Source organism: Orbicella faveolata, unplaced genomic scaffold (genome assembly GCF_042242905.1).
Source record: "Orbicella faveolata isolate gen_17 unplaced genomic scaffold, um_ofav_v1 contig_3, whole genome shotgun sequence".
Classification (NCBI taxonomy): domain Eukaryota; kingdom Metazoa; phylum Cnidaria; class Anthozoa; order Scleractinia; family Merulinidae; genus Orbicella; species Orbicella faveolata.
The window spans coordinates 10,025,001-10,046,625 of NW_028301558.1; the positions used below are offsets into that span (position 1 = coordinate 10,025,001).

General features: G+C 37.6%; 1 protein-coding gene, 1 long non-coding RNA gene and 2 pseudogenes across 3 annotated transcripts in view; all 4 read left to right on the top strand.

The window, feature by feature from the left end:
• Nucleotides 1-13,787, top strand: part of LOC110065898 (15-hydroxyprostaglandin dehydrogenase [NAD(+)]-like) — a 17,341-nt gene extending 3,554 nt beyond the window's left edge. The window contains exons 3-8 of the mRNA XM_020773073.2: nt 62-168; nt 355-433; nt 1,255-1,334; nt 1,944-2,080; nt 12,166-12,277; nt 13,187-13,787. Coding sequence (XP_020628732.1) covers nt 62-168; nt 355-433; nt 1,255-1,334; nt 1,944-2,080; nt 12,166-12,277; nt 13,187-13,198 — 527 coding nt within the window. The 3' untranslated portion in view covers nt 13,199-13,787. The remainder of the gene's footprint in view (nt 1-61; nt 169-354; nt 434-1,254; nt 1,335-1,943; nt 2,081-12,165; nt 12,278-13,186) is intronic.
• LOC149106317 (uncharacterized) lies at nt 4,702-10,159 on the top strand. Its single transcript, XR_016209654.1, has 2 exons — nt 4,702-5,334; nt 8,203-10,159. It is a non-coding gene; the product is annotated as an uncharacterized LOC149106317 (long non-coding RNA).
• A 658-nt stretch (nt 13,788-14,445) lies between the features above and the next one.
• On the top strand, nt 14,446-15,861 carry LOC149106318 (52 kDa repressor of the inhibitor of the protein kinase-like; annotated as a pseudogene).
• A 430-nt stretch (nt 15,862-16,291) lies between these two features.
• Nucleotides 16,292-21,203, top strand: LOC110065899 (15-hydroxyprostaglandin dehydrogenase [NAD(+)]-like; annotated as a pseudogene). Its single transcript, XR_016209932.1, has 5 exons — nt 16,292-16,462; nt 17,619-17,742; nt 18,138-18,244; nt 20,701-20,831; nt 21,088-21,203. The product of XR_016209932.1 is annotated as a 15-hydroxyprostaglandin dehydrogenase [NAD(+)]-like (transcript).
• Nucleotides 21,204-21,625: the final 422 nt, after the last annotated feature.

Genomic DNA, 21,625 nt, shown 5'->3' on the forward strand with positions numbered 1-21,625 from the left:
TCAGACAGACAGACAGACTGTCTGTTCGTCGCTAACAAACTCGATTAATGTTCTTTTCCAGCTGCATTTAGAGCCGCGGTAAAAGAACACGGCCGATTGGATATAGTAGTTAATAACGCGGCAATAATGGACGAGAACGATTGGGACAAAACTCTCGATGTAAACCTGGTAAGTCTTCGTAAACCTTAATTAACGGAATGAGAAACCGGTAAACAATATGCCTACCGTTATTTACATGCATATAGTGTTCTGTGTGCTTAGATCTTCCAAGAAATGTTTCCTAATAATTCGCACCTCCTGCTCGAATTTTCCAAGAACATTTTTTCTAATAATTCACCTTGTTGTTCTCCGCAGCACTCGCTCATACGAAGTACATTTCTCGGGGTGGAACTCATGAAAAACGGAGTAATAATCAATATCTCGTCTACTGGAGGTAGGATATAATTAGATCACTCTTAGCAATGAGTCCGAGGGCACAATGAGTGAGATTCCACTCCAGCCAGTTACATACAGAAAATCTGGGCTTAGCTGAGACAAACTTGTTCTAAGAGTAGATACCTGGGAACGAGGTTGCTGCTTATCGCGCTGTGACTTGTGGGTTTATCGCTTACATACACTGTAGGCTGAAGTGAAGTCAAATGACGTCAGTTACCGCACTGTAGGCGCTAAACAAGTTGGCTTACAGATGTCGATATAAACTTATCAGTCGACACAAAGCTCTTGCTCGTAATATGTACAAAGCAATGGCCTGTAATCATTGATGAGTGCAAACACTAACAGAGGCAGCTGTGACTGAAGGAACAAATTAAGATACTATTATCATGGCTGACAAATTACTCCTTAATTGTGGCACGAAATTTCAGTGTTAATTTATAATTTCCCATGTGAGATTATAAAATTAAATTGTAATGGCGACGTTTGGCGCGAAGTTTCTCGATACAATAAACAAGCCAAAAACTCGCGATTGTAAGCGTCATTTGTCAGCTATGATATATTGTAACTTGTCAGCTATGGTAAACAAATAGTATACTCGTGAAATTATTTCCTAACTTCACTCGTCACCATTTGATTACCCATACGTATCTAAGTGACCTAATTCCTTACGGCATAAATAACACAATAATTATCACCGTGTATTCCCACTTAGTTCCAAACTGAGAGAGTATGGACAATGACCGTTCAAGGACGGGTAACTGAACTATTTCCTTATTCGTACCATTAAATACAGATATATTTTTCGTTCCTTCCTGACAGGGATCCATCCTGTTTCATTTTGCCCTGTTTACTGTGCTTCCAAGTTTGGCGTTATAGGATTTACCAGAAGTGTAGCCCCGGCAAGTATACAACATACAGTTTCCTTGAAATTCTAAACTGTTTTTCTATTTCCTGGACATGGCACCGTACGCGTTTGTTTGGGAACTTAAATCACAAATTGAAAAGATGCCTATTGAATTGGTCATTGTAACGCCATTTTGAGGCTTGAGTTAGGGGCCGCCCCAACGTGACCAAAGTCTTTAATGTCTGAATGTAGTATGCTGAGATCCCAAATATTCTATTGTATAAATAGTTCTCATAGCATTTAGTAACCAATTGGTTTTGTTCTTTTGGAAATCCGCAAATATGATTGGTTCGTTCATCGTTTTCTATTTGCTGATTGGCAACGATCGTGCGCGCACTGCTTTTGAAACTGGAAACTATTCTTAAGTTTAAGCTTTAAAAATCACTAAATTGTAGGTTTTGTGCTCTAATCCTGTAGAGTGTCTACTAAATCAGTTAGAATACACGTCCTCGTTTTCTGTGAGCGATAGCCAACTCGGCTATGCCTCTCTGACTAACTCAGTCTCGTAGTCTAGTTGTTAATTAGCACCAGTGAGGCGGACCACCAGGCCTTTTCTAAACTATAAAGGTAAGTACACGCCTTTCATATGCTTTATTTTCAACAGACAGCCTTCAGGAAGAAAGGTATTCGTGTGAACTGCGTTTGTCCAGGGGGTACAGACACAGATATTTACAAGTCAATGGAGAGAATGGAGCTGACGAAAGAACAGCAAGAACTCGCATCTAACACACCCAAACAAAGGTGAGACTCAGTTGCACCTTAAGTATACCTGATTCTTTACATAACGGCCAAATAGCTCATTGTAGATTACCAGGCTGGGCAAACGCGCTCGTCTGGTGAATGAGTTAGTATTCAAACAGTCTCCTTTCCTGCCTTTATGCTGGTTCACTTATGATACTTCATGTATTGATTGCTATAAGAAAAAAAAATCGATTTTTACCATGGGAGGCATGAAAATGAGTTGAAATTGCTGACTTGTTTCAGTAATGATGTTCATCAGTAGAGAGTTTGAAGTAAATTTGGCATAAGTACTTTTACTGAATCACGAAATAAGTTGACAAGTTTTAAAAGTGTCTTTCAACGTGTCAACATACTTGAAGAATTCTTCTTGCACGGTTTTAACTAAATTTGGTGTTGTATTAATACGCGAAAAGGTTGTTTTATGATTTTTTTGGTAGGCAATAGCTTCTGCAATAATTTATTTTAAACATCAAGAAAAACAGGACCCAGATAGTAGAAAGCACTTGTTCGATTTTTCTCCGTGGTTACCCTTGCACGCCTCTTTTATGCAGTTTTTTCAGCAGTTTTTGCTGTATAGGAATTTTGTTTCGGTGATATCCCTGATTTGTTGTCTAGCTAATCACTCCGTAGTGAAACGAAAACAAAATAATTTCAAACTTAGCAGGAGTATCGATCAGACATAAACGGTCTTAGCATAATTAATATATTCACTGGAAAAGTTGAAAATTTACATGGACATGTCAATTTTAATTTACAGTATGTAAGTCTTGATTTACATTCTTTGTAAATTACAATTTACATGTTAGGGTTTTGTAAAATAAAATTACAGGAAATTTACAGCTTTTAGTACAGCATGTAAATGTTCTGTAAATAGTGATTTACATTGTTTTTGTCAACAATGATCATTTGAAGAACATGTAAAAACCTGTAAAATATTTTACGCACTTTTACAGTATCTGCCTTTGTAAAAAACATGTAAATTGCTTTGCTAAACCATGTGAGGAACGTGTAAATAATTCAAGCGAATGCTGTAAAAAGTCTGGAAATGTTATGTTTGTAACCCTGTAAAAACCATGTAAATGAAAAAAGGGGGGCTGTAAGAAACATGTAAAAACCATGTAAATGAAAAAAGGGGGCCTGTAAGAAACATGTAAAAACCATGTAAATGAAAAAAGGGGGCCTGTAAGAAACATTTAAAAACCATGTAAATGAAAAAAGGGGGCCTGTAAGAAACATGTAAAAACCATGTAAATGAAAAAAGGGGGACTGTAAGAAACATGTAAAAAGCATGTAAATGAAAAAAGGGGGCCTGTAAGAAACATGTAAAAACCATGTAAATGAAAAAAGGGGCCTGTAAGAAACATGTAAAAAGCATGTAAATGAAAGAAAGGGAGCCTGTAAGAAACATGTAGAAACCATGTAAATGGAAAACCTAGAAGTTGCACGGGTGCGACACCGCACTAATTAAGCTGTCTTCTTGTGAACTTTCCGCGCATCCACAACGACAAAATAGAACTAGAATTGTTACTGCACATGCAGGCGTTCCAAGCTTACGTCTCTAGAAAAGAGAAAAAATAATTTTCGGACACGTACGTATTTATTCATGAAGGACCATGAAAGCGTCACGTGCTGTGTGAGTTCAAGACGGAAAGAGCCCTGGGACCGAGTTTGAACTGACGCGTAGTTAGGTTAGGCAGGGGACCATAAGGGACACCCAACGACCGTTTCCTCTCGAATGCTTTTCAAATGAGATTTTACTGTCACGCCAGTAAAATATAGTTAATGGAGCGTGACGTACGTTCTGAATGAGCCGTTCATGGCGGCATCACTTTCTATAGAGCTATTGAGCAGTTATATTCCAAAGGTCAACAAACTCTAAGCGTTATTGTAGCTAAACCTAAAACATTGTAGCTTTGTTATCTTCTGAACGTTATAACGTACCATAGCATTGGTGCAAAGCATTAAAGCACTATTCATGTTTAAGATGTTACACGTGTTAGAGTAAGCTGTTCGGTAGTACAGCCTTTTCTACTGGCTTACAAGCAGACGAACGTCTCCGTATAAAAGCTCGGAAAACTGTTCGGAGTCCATTCTGAGTTCGTCTAAGCAACGTAGCTATTACTTATTGTAAATCTATCGTTTAATTTTCCCTCCCTCCCTCCCTTTGGAGACGAGGTTGGTCATGTCTTCCTGCATAATAAACAAGGGGTCACTCCTGTGTGGTGCGGTTAAGTCTGCGCAGCGACTTCCCCCAAGCTTGTTGTTTTTTCATCGCCTTTGAACATCGCTTGCTAACCGATACTCTTGTCCGATCCAGCACGTGCTGTCTGTCATTCAGCTCGTAGTGCTGGGGAGATAAGTGAGGTTGTTTTGTCACGCTATCGCCGGAAGTCGCATGGGCTAACCAAACGCAAGGCAGTGTTCCCCCATTAACGCCATCACGAGTTGTTTGTATTTGAGTAATAGCTCTGGTTCAATCGCAAGTCGCCACGGTTAACTTACTTTCGCTAGGAACAACGACATTAACGCTGGTGTACTTTCAAAGCTCTGTAGGTTAATTTTAGGTTGCGCAAAAAAAAATTTATCTGTTCGGTTATTCTAGAGGAGCTTGAGTATTCTCGAACTTATTAGGGTTTTTTTTGTCCATTTCCCGAAAACGTTAGGTCTTATCGCCTTTCCGAAAATGATAGCTGACTTTTTTTCGGTACCCAAAATGACATTTTTAACAATCCGAAAACAACAAACATTAAACTTCTCATATCGCGAAAGTTCGAGGTCACAGTTGTGCCCCTGAACCGCTGAGAATGAACGAAATATCATCGATTTAGAGCGTTAAATATTCCGAAACATGAACATTCTACAAGTAAGATTAATACAACTAAGTCTGCCCTTGCATGTTCACTGTTTCTGTGTTTTCGTTTTGTTTTGTTTTGTTTTGTTTTGTTTTGGTGATTTCTACCGTTTTGTGCTTTCATTGCCATCACTGTTATCCCAGTCACTTTATAAGAGCATACCAGCCTTGTGAGTGCCCGATCTCCAACAAGCAGGAATCAGCGGTCTTCATGTTAGGTACCAGGTTCTCTCGGTTCTCCCGCCATGTTTGACAGTTCGTTGGAACTTGCATCGAACTCGAGCTCTGTTTTAGCGGGCCAAAATCCACTCTACCTTCGCTTCGTCACCGTGCACGGTTTCAAGGCAAAGTTTACCGTTACCCAGAGGTTGAAGATAGCGATTACAGGCAACAAAAACAACAGGTAAGCAAGTTTTGCATAAATTGAACGAGCAGAGTAAAGTAACGTCAAGATACGTATACATTTCGTTTTGCCTTTGGTTGTGAATGTGCCATTATCAAGGAGAAGCTACATTGCTTGTGGAATCGACTTTGGTGATGTTTACCTGCCGTGCATAAAGAGCTTTATTATCTGTTATTATCTGTTCTCGATAACTGAGCATGAGCATGCGACATTTGTTATTGGCTTATATGCACCTCATGATTCTTTCTGATGCGTGCTCTTGTAAGGTTATGTTGCCCTCTGATGTGAATGCTAGTAAGCTAAAATGTAATGTGCCATCTTCAGCAGAAAAATTTCTCTTATGCTAGAGTAAGTATTCTGAAGTTACTCAAGTGTCTACAGTTGTACCTACATGCAAGTTACAATATGCTGTTATACACAACTGTACATGGACATTGCACCCACTGGTGCTGATACTGTAGTAAGTTAAATGTTGTGGTATTTTCTTTCACAAAAAAAAAACACTATGATACTTTATAAAGAGGTATACATGTACCTCAAACTGTCGTGAAAACTACACAGGACTTGAAAAAAAGGAAGAGTCACTTGCCCAGGCAGGAAAATCTACTTGTCTTGGACGACACAGTACAGTCAATCAATTATTTCATAACAATCAATAGAAATTAGTCAATGATATCAGAAATCAATAAAAGGATTCGTCATGAGTCATCGATTGTGATCAAATTTTCAATAAGCATTATCAATTTTGCTGATACTAGCTTATCTTTTAAGCAACATTTAATAAGAAAGAAATGAACAAAAGATTTAAAGTGAAATATGAAATCATGAATACAATTGCATAAAAACATTACATTGTATCTCGTAAACAGAATATTTTGCTGGCATACATGTATCAGGGACTATATTTTGGGGGTTTTTGGTAGTGCCTTTGAAATCTACATAAAAAAGTTACAATCAAACATTGTGTTGAGGGACACAATAATTTTTCTACAGTTTAGGTGAACTAACAAAGAGAGACCAACTTTCAATTGATTCTCTAATGACTGATAAATTTGGTAAAATCAAACTGATAACTTGAAACTTTTCTAGCATGTGAGTATGAATTTCTTTCAATTGATTGATAGCACTGATAACACTTACATTAATTTCAATTTATTGATTTATATCAATTTATGGATCGATTTCAATTGATTGCCTTACCCTGGGATGACCAGACAGCACTTTAGAGCCCTGTCACAGCTGTACATTTTACTTGTACGAAATTGGGCTCTTACCAAATACATGTAGGTTTCATGTGTCATGCATCTGTTCATGCATCTGTAGCAGGGCAGGAAAGAAAATTGTAAGTCACTGGCCTAGTGGGCCAGTCAATTTCAGTTTTCACTTGCCCCACTTAAATATTAGTTGCCAGTGTGGTGGCCAGTAAAGAAATCAGAGGACAAATGCGAATGAAGTACACTCGGATTCCAAACTAATTCCTGCTTTCAACCTAATAATTAACTTATCTCTAGGTCTTAAGTTTTGAAATGGAATGACTGGAAATTATCATTTATCAAGCTGGCATTTTTAGTCAGACTCACAAGACTACTGACGCTACATTGTAATTTTACTTGCCCACTGGGCCACTGAACTTCTATTTTCGCTTGCCTAAGAGCAAAATTTACTTGGCTGAGGAAATCAGACCTGGGTTTTTTCTTGCCTTGAGTAGATCACAGATAACATCAAAATGTGGTAAAAACAAAAAATAGTCTCATAAGCCATTACCAGAGTGTGTCACAGAATTTGTGAATTTTTCAGGCGTGTGTTACTGATGTTTTTACCACATTTTGATGTCTTCTGTGATCTATTACTGAACAGATGCACAACAGCATAGAATCTGTCTGCTTCGTAATACATAACAAAGAAACAAAAACAAACTTTTATGACATCATCTGTACCTTTGTCCACCAATAGAGCATAAGTGCACGTAAGAAACAATCAACTTGTGCCTGCAAATAACTCGACTTATTATTTAAACATTGTTTGATAGGAGTTTGATTTATTATGCATGAATATTACAATGGAGATAGTGAACATTGAATAGTTACTGCCACAGATTTTGAGTTTAGTTCTTCTACATCCTCTGACATTCAGTGCCTTCCAATCAGAGATGCAAATTTTTTGTCACACAGTAGCTACAGATGTAGATGTAAGATCTGTTTGATTGATGAATATTCAGGGCTCAAAATAATGGCCGGTCAACAGGTAATGTCCGGCCAGAATGGTGACTTGACCGGCCAAAAACTTCACTCGCCAGTCATGTTGACCAGTCATGTCATGTTGAGACGGTCACGTTGTTCATTCTTGAATAAACAATCAAATCCCTAACTGTAAATCTGAGAGTTTTTATCCCTTTTTTATTATGACCTCTAGCGAAAACATACACCAGTGCATACATGTATCTGTTCGAACGGCTAAAGACCATTCGCTTGCTGTTTGTCATGCATTCAAGATCAATAGGAATGCCATTCGAGTGACTGGGGTTAAATCTGTTCAGAAAAATATTAAGCCAATCTTTAAACGGTCTAGCAGTGACTGGAACAAACAAACTATTTGTGGGTTTAATTTGGCTCACATTATGTGTACTTGATTTTTTCGTAAATATCTTGACCAGTCAGAAATGAGACGTGACCAAGCTAAAATTACTTTGGCCAGTCAACATGACCGGCTACAGTCCAATTTCAAATGTCACAGTATAAATTGGAATGATAAGAAACAAAATAATAACTCCAGTGTAAAATTCGCTGATTGATATCATACATAGAATTTGCTGATTCATACTCAGACATAACTTATCTTATTTAATGAAATGTTTTATGTTACTTGTAGGATGAAGTAAAATTGAGAGTGGTCAATACATGCCTACTCCTTGGCATTGATGCTTGATCAGGAAAAAATCAGCCACTGAGAAGTCTACAGTACCTATGACTCTATAAGGGGTCCAAGGTCCATTTCTTGAAGGCCCTGGAAACTTTTCGGGCCCACAAAGCCATCTTTAATTGAGCTGTGTCTAAAAACTAAGAGCTGTATATGCCTGAAACTTCTCGTGTGAAGGAAACCTCTGTTCATATTGAGAATAAAACAGCTCAGTAAGCATAAGATTTCAGATTTTGGTATGGCTTTCTGGGTGCGAAAACTTTTTGGGACCTTCGAGAAATGGGCCCCTGGTGCATTGCGGTCTAACATGGTGACCTTCAACACTTTCTGGCATAAATTCAACCACTTTAAACATTATTTTTAATGCTTTGAAGTATCACCTACACTGTACCTGTGTTAGTGAATTAGCATTACATTTGAATATCTTAGATTGCTAGGTTGATACTTATTGTTCAATACAGCAGCTATAAGATTTCATCATAAAAAGCAAAGGCTATGTTTACATACATGTAGTACCAGAACAATAATTTATTAACTTATGATGTGTTATGGGAACTATGGTACTAGATAGGCCTTTCAATTTCAACAGGTCCCTATGAATTTTTTTTTTTTACAGTACAGTTTTTTTTTATCACAAAAAGAAAAAGTAAAATTTTGAATATTGTTTACAGTGAATGTTTTGTCAGGGGTCCAAAATGTTTGTCCTGTTTGGATTCCGTACAGTTTTGGAAAAAGAAGGAAACTTTGTAAACATAGCCTAAAAGATGTCAGAAGCCTTGTTTTATGTTATGCAATGTATATGTATATGTATATGTATATGTATATGTATATGTGTATGTGTATACATGAATGTTTTTATGATGAATTTAAAATGTCAATCTCTATCTTGTGGTAAATGTTTTTTCTCCCTATTTTCTGTTATTTCAAAAGAACAATTCACTCTATGAAAAAAGTTGATCAATATTTCACACTTACATTGCAGTAATTTTCATAATAAGGTAAAGGTAAAGTCTGCATATGAGCCACGTGGCCCAACAGACTGGAGCTTATCCCGCTTTCTGTAGCAGGAAGCGATTAGGACTATTTCTACTCCCCCTGGATGAGATGCCAGTTCATTGCAGGGTTACCCCACCATTAAATTCACTGGTACCTACTTATACACCTGGGTGGAGAGGCACTGAGAGTAAAGTGTGTTGCCCAACAACACAATAGAATGTACCTGCCTAGGGCTTGAACCCGGACTGGTCAATCAGGAGTTGAGCGCACTACATGTAACTACGAGGCCATCGTGCCTCCCACATTTTTCATAATAATTATTAAGGCTAATTTAATCCTACATTAATTACTTAGTAAGAAAAAAACAGTTTATTCATTCATTTTATGACAAAGGTATTATCATTATGTTACATTTGACTTTGTGAATTAAGTATATATTTAAGACAGGTATCCATTTGCAAACAATTTTAATTTAGTAATACGCCTAAATTGCAAAATTTTCACTAGTTGTAGCTGACAACAGTATAGTTCTTAATCATTTTATTATTTATGAATTAAATAGAGTTGAATATGACATGGTTTTGCACAGTCTTGAAAAGGTCTTGAAGTTTAGTAGTCTTGAAAAGTGCTTGAATTCGGTTAAAGGAGCTCAGTCATGGTATTTTAAAATATTTTGGCCATGCACAAAATCACATTTAAGTCGTCTTGTTATGGATAGAAAGAAAAGAAACCATGTTTTATTTGTTGCAATGTATACATTGTAACCTTATTCATGGCATATAAAAACTATTTGAATTTTACTGAGTTTGTTCTGATTGCAATAAATTTCTGATTCTGTATAAATTTGCATGTTTTCTACTATTATAATTAAGGTCAACAGATTTGATTACAATAAAACAGTACATTCCATGCATTTTTCTTCAAGTTATTATTTACAAGTTATTTATCGTACAGGGTTTCTCCCTCCCTTTTTCGATTTACATGTTATTTACAGGCTCCCTTTTTACATTTCCAGGTTATTTCCAGGCTCCCTTTTTTGATTTACATGTTATTTACAGGCTCCCTTTTTCAATTTACAGGTTATTTGCAGGCTCCCTTTTTCAATTTACAGGTTATTTACAGGCTCCCTTTTTCTATTTACAGGTTATTTACAAGCTCCCTTTTTCGATTTACATGTTATTTACAGGCTCCTCTTTTCAATTTCCATGTTATTTGCAGGTTCTCTTTTTCGATTTCCATGTTATTTACAGGCTCTCTTTTTCCATTTACATGCTATTTACAGGCTCCCTTTTTCGATTTGCAAGTTATTTACAGGCTCCCTTTTTCGATTTACATGTTATTTAGAGGCTCCCTTTTTCAATTTCCATGTTATTTACAGGCTCCCTTTTTCCATTTACATGTTATTTACAGGCTCCCTTTTACGAGTTACATGTTATTTACAGGCTCCCTTTTTCGATTTACATGCTCTTTATAGGCTCGTTTTTTGATTTCCATGTTATTTACAGACTCCCTTTTTCGATTTACACGTTATTTACAGGCTCCCTTTTTCGATTTACATGTTATTTACAGGCTCCCTTTTTTGATTTACACGTTATTTACAGGCTCCTGTTTTCATTTTCAATGTTATTTACAGCCTCCATTTTTTTTATTTACATGTTGTTTACAGCCTCCCCTTTTTATTTACATGTTATTTACAGTATTATGGCAGCCTCCCTGTATTAAATTTACATGTTATTTACGGGTTTCCAGGTTGAATCACAAGAAATTTACAGGCTATTTACAGGCTATTTACAGTATTTGCAGGAACAGTTTACATGTTATTTACATGATCTTAGCCCTTTGCGTTGAAACATTTACAGTGTTTTCTTCATCATTTACATGTTTCACTTGAAATATTTACATGTTTTTTACATGAAACCTCCAAAACATGTAAAAGGGGAAAAATCATGTAAATTAATCTTTACAGTCTCTTTTTGATTATTTACATGTTAATTACATGTTGTTTACATACTCTGTAAATTTTCAACTTTTCCAGTGATTACAACAAACACAAACGGCCCTAGGATAGCAATTAATACAACACATGTACTAAACAAAACACAGAAACTTTACAAAACAAAATTTCTAGAATGTAATGATCAAAAGCCGGCAGAGATGCCATCGAGTAACAACTCCAAGCGGACAAACTCCTTAAATATTCACTTCGAAGCGTGACTACGTAACCTGCATACCAACGAATCTACATACTAATACACAACTATCTTACAATAACAACGTGAAAAATTACATATTTTGTGCTACAAGCTACATTTGAAAGGATATGTAATTACCCCTTGGCAATATTGTTCTGAATGTGGAATTTCCAGGAAACAGACAATAAGGAGCCGAATATTGTACAGCCCTTGATTTTTTTCACAATTACCCGTTTTACAAAAGAAAACATCAAAGCTCTTATTTAGGGAATTTTTTCATGTCAATCATCAGCCAAACGCTTTGAACATTGATTTCACTTCACCCAACATAGTAATTTTTCTTGGACAACCCGAGACAAGGCCAGACCACAACAACGGGAACTACCTGCCCTACTCTTTGCAATAAGTGTGTGGGTCCTTTAACGTCCCTTGCTAACCATGTAACACTGAAGATGCAAGAGACGGGGCCTACAATTTATAGTCCTTATCTGAGAAGGCTTGAACTTCTAACCATTTGCAGATTTAATTTCAAAGGTAGCACATTCTCGTCAGTTATTTAAAGACCTTGAGTTTTGGTTCGCTCTGGGACTCGAACCCGGCCTCGACCTCCCGCACATCAGTCCGGCGCTCTACCAACTAAGCTAACCAGGTGGCGGCCATAGTTTAGGAGTTAATTGTTCACATTCTCTTTCTATAAAATTGATAGCTTTTTATTTTGTTGCTGTAGACCCGAAGCTGTAGCTCAGTGTGTCCTGGATTTGATTAGAGATGAGAGTGACGTAGGTCAGGTGGTGAAAGTCACTTACGAAGATGGTGTGGAGTTTCTCAACTACAATGACGTAAGCAGACGAGTGGATGAATCAGATCTGACATAGAAAATGATTCCTGGTTTGGCTTACTCCTTAAAAATCACGCCATTTTATTCACTGTAAAATGGTGGATAGTTGGATTGTAGCTATGGCTTGCTGCGGGAGATCGTAAATTTTGAACTCTAAAGAAAGTGAATGTTCCTCCCAACTACACTAATCTGAGAATACTCAGCGCGGCCAGACATACTCTCTTATTTTAACTTACTCGAATAACTAGTTAATATTTTACCGACAAAAACGTGACCTCTGGCGTTTTCCCTGTTTTCGGAATCCACGCTTTTTCTACTTATTTACAGAAACGAAGAGTGGGAATAGTGGCCAAGGATAACGAAAGACAAAATTTTTAGGAAAGTCTAGCTGGAAAGTGTTCGGAGAGGTCCGCTTTTCCTGTAATATATATCCATAGCTAAGTTCACTATCCTGGAAAAAGGAAAATTGATTGATTGACTGACTGACTGTCTGATTGATTGATTGATTGACTGATTGAATGATTGATTGATCGATTGATTGATTGATTGATTGAAGGATTGATTGATCGATTGATTGATTGAATGATTGATTGATTGACTGACTGATTGATTAATTGATTGATTGATTGATTACTGATTCGTTCATTCATTCATTCATTGGCTGGCTGACCGACTGACTGACTTACGACTGACTGACTTACGACTGACTGAATGTCTGACCGACTGATGTACGGCTGACCTACTGACTGACTGACTGATTGATTGATTGATTGATTTATTGATTGATTGATTGAATTCATTCTTTCATTCGTTCGTTCGTTCGTTCGTTCGTTCGTTCATTCATTCATCTATTGACCGATCAGTACTCTGACTTTGTTGAGTTTTAAATATCTTGCTGTCCTCTTTTCAGATTGTTATATGACCTCTCTTGATCCTGCAAGTTGCTTGGAGTACGTTGTCATATACGGCATCTGATACATGAACATGTTAAAATGTTCGCCGAGACGAGATTGAAGAGACGTTTGACGGCGGCAACGTGATCTGTAAAACAATAAAGAAGACGGAAGTAAAACGGGTGCTTGCCTTCATTAATTTAGCAAAAATAAAAATAAATGAAATGGGAGCAAAAGGTAACCAGTTTATAGGAATAGTTCAATGGGATCTAGACGAGGAAAGTCAGTTCCGCTTGAGATGAAGTTGATATATATGTACGTGTTTGAATTACCCTTTTAAAGAAGAAAGGCATTAATAATTAAGTTGGCTAACTGATAAAAGTTAAACAGCACAAAAAAGCTGTAAGTGTTGTTCAGAAGCTTTCAGAAGGTCAGAGTATCATTCACGGAAATGTAAAAAATATGTGAATTTCCTTCTTTGGTGTTCGGGTTTAATTTTCATTGCATGTTTTAAGTAAAACAGGCAATTGTGTGTGAATTAATTTTTGGGATAGCCCACTGTGCTTTTAAGTTCCTAACTTGATCGTGGTAAGACTCGAATAAAATTTTATTCCAATATGCCTGGTGATCACTCATTCTACTTTTTAACCAATTCTGAGCTGTAGAAACATAGTGATGAAAGCCCGGGAAGGAGTCGAGGGGGGGGGGGGGGGGGGGCGGGGAGGTACTCCCCAAACGTTTTGGTGGGAGTGTGCTGCTTGAACCTTAACCTATTTCAAACCAAAATCTGTAATTTTGTATACCCGATTTCAGACCTGAGCGAAAAATCGATACTCCCAAAAACTAGTACCTTGTAAACAAAGCAACCGGTCAAGCCAGAGTGAAAAATACCCCATTTCAGACCAAAATGGCCACAATCTATACCTTTTTTAGACCAAAACCGCTCAAAAATCAAATCCTTTGGGGCCACACATGCCAGTATAGCCCATATAACAGAGGCGGATCCAGGGGAGGGGTTTGAGGGGGTTGCAACCCCCCCTTTGAGCAGCATTTTTTTTTTCTTCCTACAAATGATAGAATAATATTGATTTTTACACAGTTGTTTCACTTCCACCATTCGACTGCTTTTCAAGTTTTGAAAAGATAATGTACGTTTCGCGACTGCTGTGGAGGATATTACTTGCAAGAAGGTCGTATCAGGATCGCGTCATCAGACAGGATCAGGTATAACAGGCGACATGAACAGGTGAAATTCATTCAAACGTAAACGAGTGGGATTGGGGCCAAGCGAATGTTTGAGTATTGTTGAAGTGTGTTCAACGTTGGACGAAAAATGAAGAAAATAACAGATTTTTATACGAAGAAATCAGGTAAGTTTGTGGTTCAGAACAAAGAAATATTAGACCTTGCTGAGAAACTGGGAATCGTTGAAGCTATTCCCAGAAAGACAAGCATACAGAGGAATCGCTCAAACATTCCCAGTTCTAGTCCAATTGATCATTACAAAAAATCTGTGGCTATTCTCCTTCTTGATTCCCTGATTAGTCAAATGCAAGACCGATTTTCTGACGAGGATCGCCACGCCCGTCACTTGCTTTATCTAGTACCCTCAATCATAGTTAAAAACACCCTGGAGCTATCTGAAGCAACAGAAGGCATGCTGTTCTGGGGAAATGACCTTCCATTTCCCAAATCCCTTGGAAATGAGCTACGAAGATGGCAAACGATGTGGCAGTCAGCAGAGAAGGAACTTCCAAGCAATCTTCTATTAGCACTTGGCGCGTGTGACGAGGATGCTTTTCCAAACATCCATCGTCTTCTGCTCATTGCACCCTACCAATCAGTAGTGCGGAAGCTGAGCGGTCCTTTTCGCTCATCAAACGGATCAAAACCTGCACCCGATCAACGATGTCTGAAGAGCGCTTTTCAGATCTCGCTGTTATTGCTATGCATTACCCTGAGAGATTCGAGGTAGACGAGATATGCGAGGCCTTTGTAAAAGCTCATCCTAGAAGACTATTTCAGGCTACGTTGTTTGATTAATGAGGTATGTAGAGAAACGACAAATAACTATTGATGATACTGCTGTCATACATACATACATACATACATACATACATACATACATACATACATACATACATACATACATACATACATACATACATACATACATACATACATACATACATACATACATACATCACTTTATTTACCCTCGGATTTCAGAGTAGCTTACGCAGCTAATATCTCCGAGCATTTAACTATCAGATGAGAGATAAACCACCACACCGGGAACTACGTCCCCTACTCTTTTCGATTAGTGTGTGGGTTCTTTTACGTCCCACAGAATTAATTAGGAAGAGTTGTGTGACGGGGCCTACGGTTTATCGTCCTTATCCGAGAAGACTAGAAAGTCTAACCATTTGCAGATGTCATTACAAAGGCAGCACTTTCTCCTCAATTATTTAAAGACCCTGAGTGTTGGTCCGGCCGGGGTTTGAACCTGCGACCTCCCGCACGCTAGTCCGGTGCTCTACCACTGAGCTAACCGGTCGGCGGTCCCTTTCATTCATGCATTATTATTTTTGGGTTCCTGGCTGAGAAATAAGATAAATTCCAGATTTTATATCATGCCTTCACAACTCTTTTGAAGTCTCGAGAATGCTGCAAAAGGCGTTTTAGAGGGAAAAATCGGAAGCATTATTTTTTGGGGGGAGGGGCATGGCTCCGGACCCCTTAAGAGCTCGTGCCAGAGGTACGGGGCCGTAACTCGCCCTCCACACCATTGGCATTAAAGGTTACTACATTAGTGTACAACCCCCCCTTTCAGAAATTCCTGGATCCGCCCCTGTATAAGGATTATAAGAGAGTACCTTGCACCCAAGGGCTAGGGAGAGGTGAAAGTTAGGAACATAACTTGGTAAATTGTGCGCACTCGTTCCATCTTGTCCCTAAGTAGGTCTCAGCGTGTCTTGCTGTTGATATTTCTTACTAGTGGTTGGTTGGAATAGAAAAATACATTTGGATACAAAGCGCCAACCTTTACCGGCAACCCACATACTCAACCGCCAATCTTGAAAATCATTTCCGAGAAGACCCTGGGGACCAGCAATAGGTAGGTTCCCAGTCCTTAGCACGCGGCCAGCTGTCTAGTCCAATGTGCCGTAGTGTAAATCAGAATTTGGAAGATCTTAGTGATGAAAATTTCGGGTTGTATAGCGTTGGTTACTGGTGGAGCTTCTGGAATAGGACGTGGAATTTGCGAACTTTTGCTACAGCTGGGTGCCAAGGTAAACGTTATCGTATTCAGTTTTATTTTAAAACGTGCCTTATACTCATATCTAAAGGCCTCCAACGTAAACAACCAAAACTTACATGGACACCCCGGAAACATTCCGGACAGCCCACGTGGTTTGAGACCAAATTTCGTATAATGGACTGAAATTTGATTAAGATTTATTTAGGCGTGTTTATAGTCGGAGACTGACTGTACACCACTACAAAAATGTATTACTCATTTCAGCTGTGCCTTGGCCCCAGTGTCATCAAAACTGATGAAACAGCGGGGAATAAATATAACACTGCAACAACACCCAATTTATCCTAACTATCATATGACAATTTTTGATACCTATCAAGACTGGCTTAGTTAGACAATGTAATTCAAAAAATTACTTAATAGTTAACTGGTAAACTTAGAGTCTAATGATAATGGGCTGTCATTAGGGGTTATAGCAGTCCTCTTACGGCCCTGAGTATATTTAACAATTAGACCCATACACCGCAAGGGCTAAGGGTCTAATTGTTTTAGTATCACCCAACTAGGCGGACAGAAAAGGCAATAATAAAGTTAGCTAATGCAAGTTGAAGAAATTATTTGGCAATAAAATGAAAGAAAGCGTCACGCTCGATTGCACCAATTTCACTACTCGAGAACTATTACCAATAGTCCTCTAGTAGCATAGCCAATTAAAATGCAGGATTTTCATTAGTCCACTAGTTGGGTCAGTGATACTAAATGCTTGATAGGTGTTGCTTATGAACTTACCTGTTGTTGGTACGGCATTCATCTACAAAGTAAGGAGTTTGTAATATGGCTGGAAAATCAAGGCAACAGGCGAGTCAAAACTATGACAGCTTGAGCTATGATAGGCGTTAAAATTCAAAATATATTGATAAAGTCAGTAATTTAGAACTGTACTGCCTCATTACTCCATATCTCTCCCTCGTGGAATACATGCAAAATTACAACCTTCCTTGATTAATTCATGTAATTTACAGGTTGCTGATGTAAATTACATGTACACGTGTCTGTTTAAATAATGTAAATAAACATTGCAGATTAAATTATTTTAAGCTTCTTTAGCACTGAGAGAATGACATAACAGTCTGTCATCTTCCATTTGACCGGGTTACTGTCCAGTAAACCCATTCATTGAAATTTAGGTTGCTGTGGTTGATGTAAACGAGGAAAGAGGGAAGGAGGTAGAACATACATTTGAAGAGAAATATGGAACTGAATGCATAAAGTTCATCAGATGTGATGTGTCGGATGAGAGTGATTTAAAAGGTCAGTTATGTTTAACGTTTATAATAGGCAATTTGAGAAAATCCTAATAGCAGTGAACAAAATGAGAGTGATCCAAATTAAAATGTTTACAATCTTGACCCATTTTATTCAGCAGTTCTATCTGGGGTCATTATAAAGCAAAGATGGCATTCCCAATTGAAATTAATAGCATTACATAAAATTGACATTTTACTTAAAACTGAAATTTTACTATAATTATGTTAAATTTTATCAATTCCTTTTGTCGTAACTCTATATCATGACTTCAGAGAAGCCAGAACATTGACGGAGACTACTGGCTTCAAAGAGGTTGAATTTTATCTGGAGGTAGTTTTTGTCATCAAATTCTTATTCAGCATAGTCATGTAGTACTTAAGTGTCTTTTCTTTTATTAGAGGCATTCACAAAAGCTATTTCCTTGTGGGGTCAGATTGACATTGTTTGCAATAATGCTGCTGTTCTTGATGAAGACAACTGGAATAAAACAGTCAATACCAACCTGGTAAGATTGTTTTGTACTTAAGATATTAGTAAGTTATGGAAGTTTAAGAGAATGGGCAATGCTGTGGGAACATGAGCGCACAGGTGAGTGTTTCCACAGCTTTTTTTGACTGTGAATACATGTTTCTATAAATAGCTGGATAGAAAATACCCCAATGAGAAAAGAAAACAACTTGTTTACTTTGATCATCAAAAAGGAAAATTCTCTTTTGCTCATGCCATCATTGCATCAACAGCCTTTGCTAGTTCTCAGGGTGAGATGAAATTCAAAAACTCAACTTGCCCTTCAGGCAAGCTGTAATTTCATCTTATTAGCCTTATGAGCTAGCCTGAAATTATTTTATTTAATTAGGATAATTAATGTAATTTAATATGCAAAAATAATGTTTATTAATAATGTGCTTAGATGAACTAATTCTCTTTGATTTCCCTTTTGAATTGCTGTAAACCTTACACAATAAATCATTTAGAAGCACTCTATGTGTGGTTCCAAAAAATATTCATACCCTCTCCCATGGAGGGTTTTTTTCCAGTTTGACCCCCACCCCCCAGTATTTTCCATTCCAAGGGGCTTCTCTGTACTTCCCCCATCCCCTGGAATTTCCATGATTTTTCTACTTGAGTCCCCCTGCCCCTTGGAAATTTCATATCCATAAATAACAAGACCTAAGTTATTTATTTCTCCTAGGTACTATAATCTGGAAAAAAATTACCATTTTAATTGATTTCGGTCACTTAAATTTTACATTTTACTTCATCTTAGAAAAAGATTTGCCTTGTTTCACATTCTCTCACGAACTGTCTGCTAAACACCATATCTGAAGTTTGCCATGAAAAAAGAGAGAAACAACCAACAGTGTTTCAATCGTGTCCACTTCATGCTTGCCCATCGGGTAACCTGTGATAAGAAGCCTGGCACTAGCCCGACTGATCATTTCACTAGTTCCAGACTATCGGACAGCCTTTTTGTCATGCCCTGAGTTCTGTTTTCTATCAAGTTATGGAAACACTATAATTTTAAACCAATCAGCATTGGTATTTTATTTGGGCTATTTTCTAAAAAAGTATAGTGTGGTTTATGATCCCTGCATATTTAGTTAAAGGAGATATGAGCTATGTGACACTATTATTTTGTCAGTGATTTCTTGTTATATCTTTTTTATCATGGCTGTAAACTGCCACTTGTAAGCCCTTCTGCCTAAGCCCCCCAGTTATAGGCTGATCTACCTGTAAACAAAATACTACTTCTGATTATAAGTCCTCCTGGAAATAAGCACCCCTGTAGTTTAAAATGGAGTGAATTTGGTTTATTATTTTTTTAAAGCTTATTTCTATTTATGCTCCTGTAGCTCATTTTGAAATGTTTTTTTTTTCTTTTATTCTGCTTATAAGCATGCTGCCCTCCCTTGTCCGAGTCGAAAGTTAATAAGCCCATCCAAAACCCCTTACAAATCTGTTTAAGGGCCCATTAAACAATTCATGCACGCGCTCGTGCGTGTTGCTAAGGAGGTGAAATTTCACCTTTAGTTACTTCCATCAGCCTGAGTGCAGAAAATAAAAACAACTTGCAAATTCGCTTACATTTTAGATGTTTTTCTTTGTGTTTCACAAAATGCAAAGTAACAAAAGTACAAGCAAATTCAAAATAAGAGAAAGACAGAAAAACAAGAGCAATAGAAAGAGAAAAACTACCTCCATGTGGCTTTGTTTGATCCTACCGAAGTGCCCTGGTGGTGTAAATTGCGCACGCGCTGATAGAGTAACTTCCAATAGATATTGGGTGCACTTCCGGTTTCTTTAAATGCTAAAGGAAACGTGCTTTTTCATTAAATCCAGCCTTTTTCAATGAATTTCGATTAAAGCCAAGGTTGGAAACATAGTTATGCATTCCTTTTCTGAAATCATGCTTTTTTCAGAAAATTATGAATTTGTCAATATTTTGAAATTCTTTCAAAATCTGACCTTTTAGAAATGAAACAAAATCAATGCATAGCGTAATGAGGATTTAAATTAAAATATTAAATCAATGAAAAAAATCCTGTTAAAGTAATTTGCCTGGGAGCCTTTGCATTTTTTCTGTATTAGTCACATGACCATGGGTGTGGCCTGATGACATCATCACCAGTGTTACTGATCATGAAAAAGACTCATGAAATAACTCTGAACTAACTAAGAATGATGAAGTTACATGAGAATAAATTTTCCTTAGCAACGGCTTGAAAAGATCGGTTAATGGGCCCTTAAGCCCAGGGATTATAAGCTGCAGTTTACAGTATTCTACTCTCTGGCAAAATCAAGTCATGCACTTGTGGAATTACATGTATAAATAAGAATGTTTCAACCACCATAATTTATGTAACTGGTCCATTTCCAGTAAAAATTGCCCAGTGTCCCCATGGACAATTCATTTTCAAGAAAATCTGATTAATAGGAGCTTTCTTTGTTAAATTTATAAAGGCTGCATTTAGAGATAAAGGAATCTGTGTGAACTGCATCTGTCCTGGAACAACAGACACCGAAATGGACTTCCCCAGACATAGACTAAGAAAGGAAGAAATTGAAGCTCAAGATAGCCTCCCCAAGCAGCCGTAAGTAAGAAGAATGTAATAGGTGAAATGTGCAGTGTGTTGCAAGCATGGGACAAAGAAAAACTGAGTCCTTAACAGGACTCAAACCTATGACCTCCCAGATAATGGTCAGGTGCAATAACCACTGACCAATCACCTCCTCACTGCAAACCCATCGACTCAGTCTAAGACTGACTTCCTGAAAGACAGGCAGAACATGCCTAGCCAAGAGGCTGGTTGTTAAATATGGCTGACATATTTTTTCCCTTTCCAACAGTGTCTCTGATGTTGCAAAGGGAGGTTGTTGAGCTTGTTGAGGATGACACTAAAATTGGGGAGGTGCTAGTGGTTTGTATAACAGATGGAAGTAAATACAAGCAATTTACAAGTTAGGTTGGTATTTTATAAACAATACTGAATTGTTTATCAAACTTGTCCAATAATTCACACTACACAGCTGGAGACCATACTCCCAAATGGTTCCGTGCAATTTTAAGACTACGTTTTGATGATTTTTAAGAGTGCACTGCATCTATGTAGAAAAAGACAGGAAGAATTAGTATAGATTTCAAGTAGTAAAAAGTAAAGAAGTTCTCCAAAGTTCCCACTTGCAAATTTGTGTGTCAATAATACACACTAAAACAGTACCCACATAATTTTTTTCCTATTTGAATTTTTTATAGATGTGAATGAATTCCATTTCCAGGCTGAGTAGTTTAGTTCAATCAAGTGGAAGGCACAAATTGCTATCACTGCTGGAAGTGTTTGTGTTGCTCTGTATCAGCTTGAACATAGAGGAAAGTCACCATTGGTAA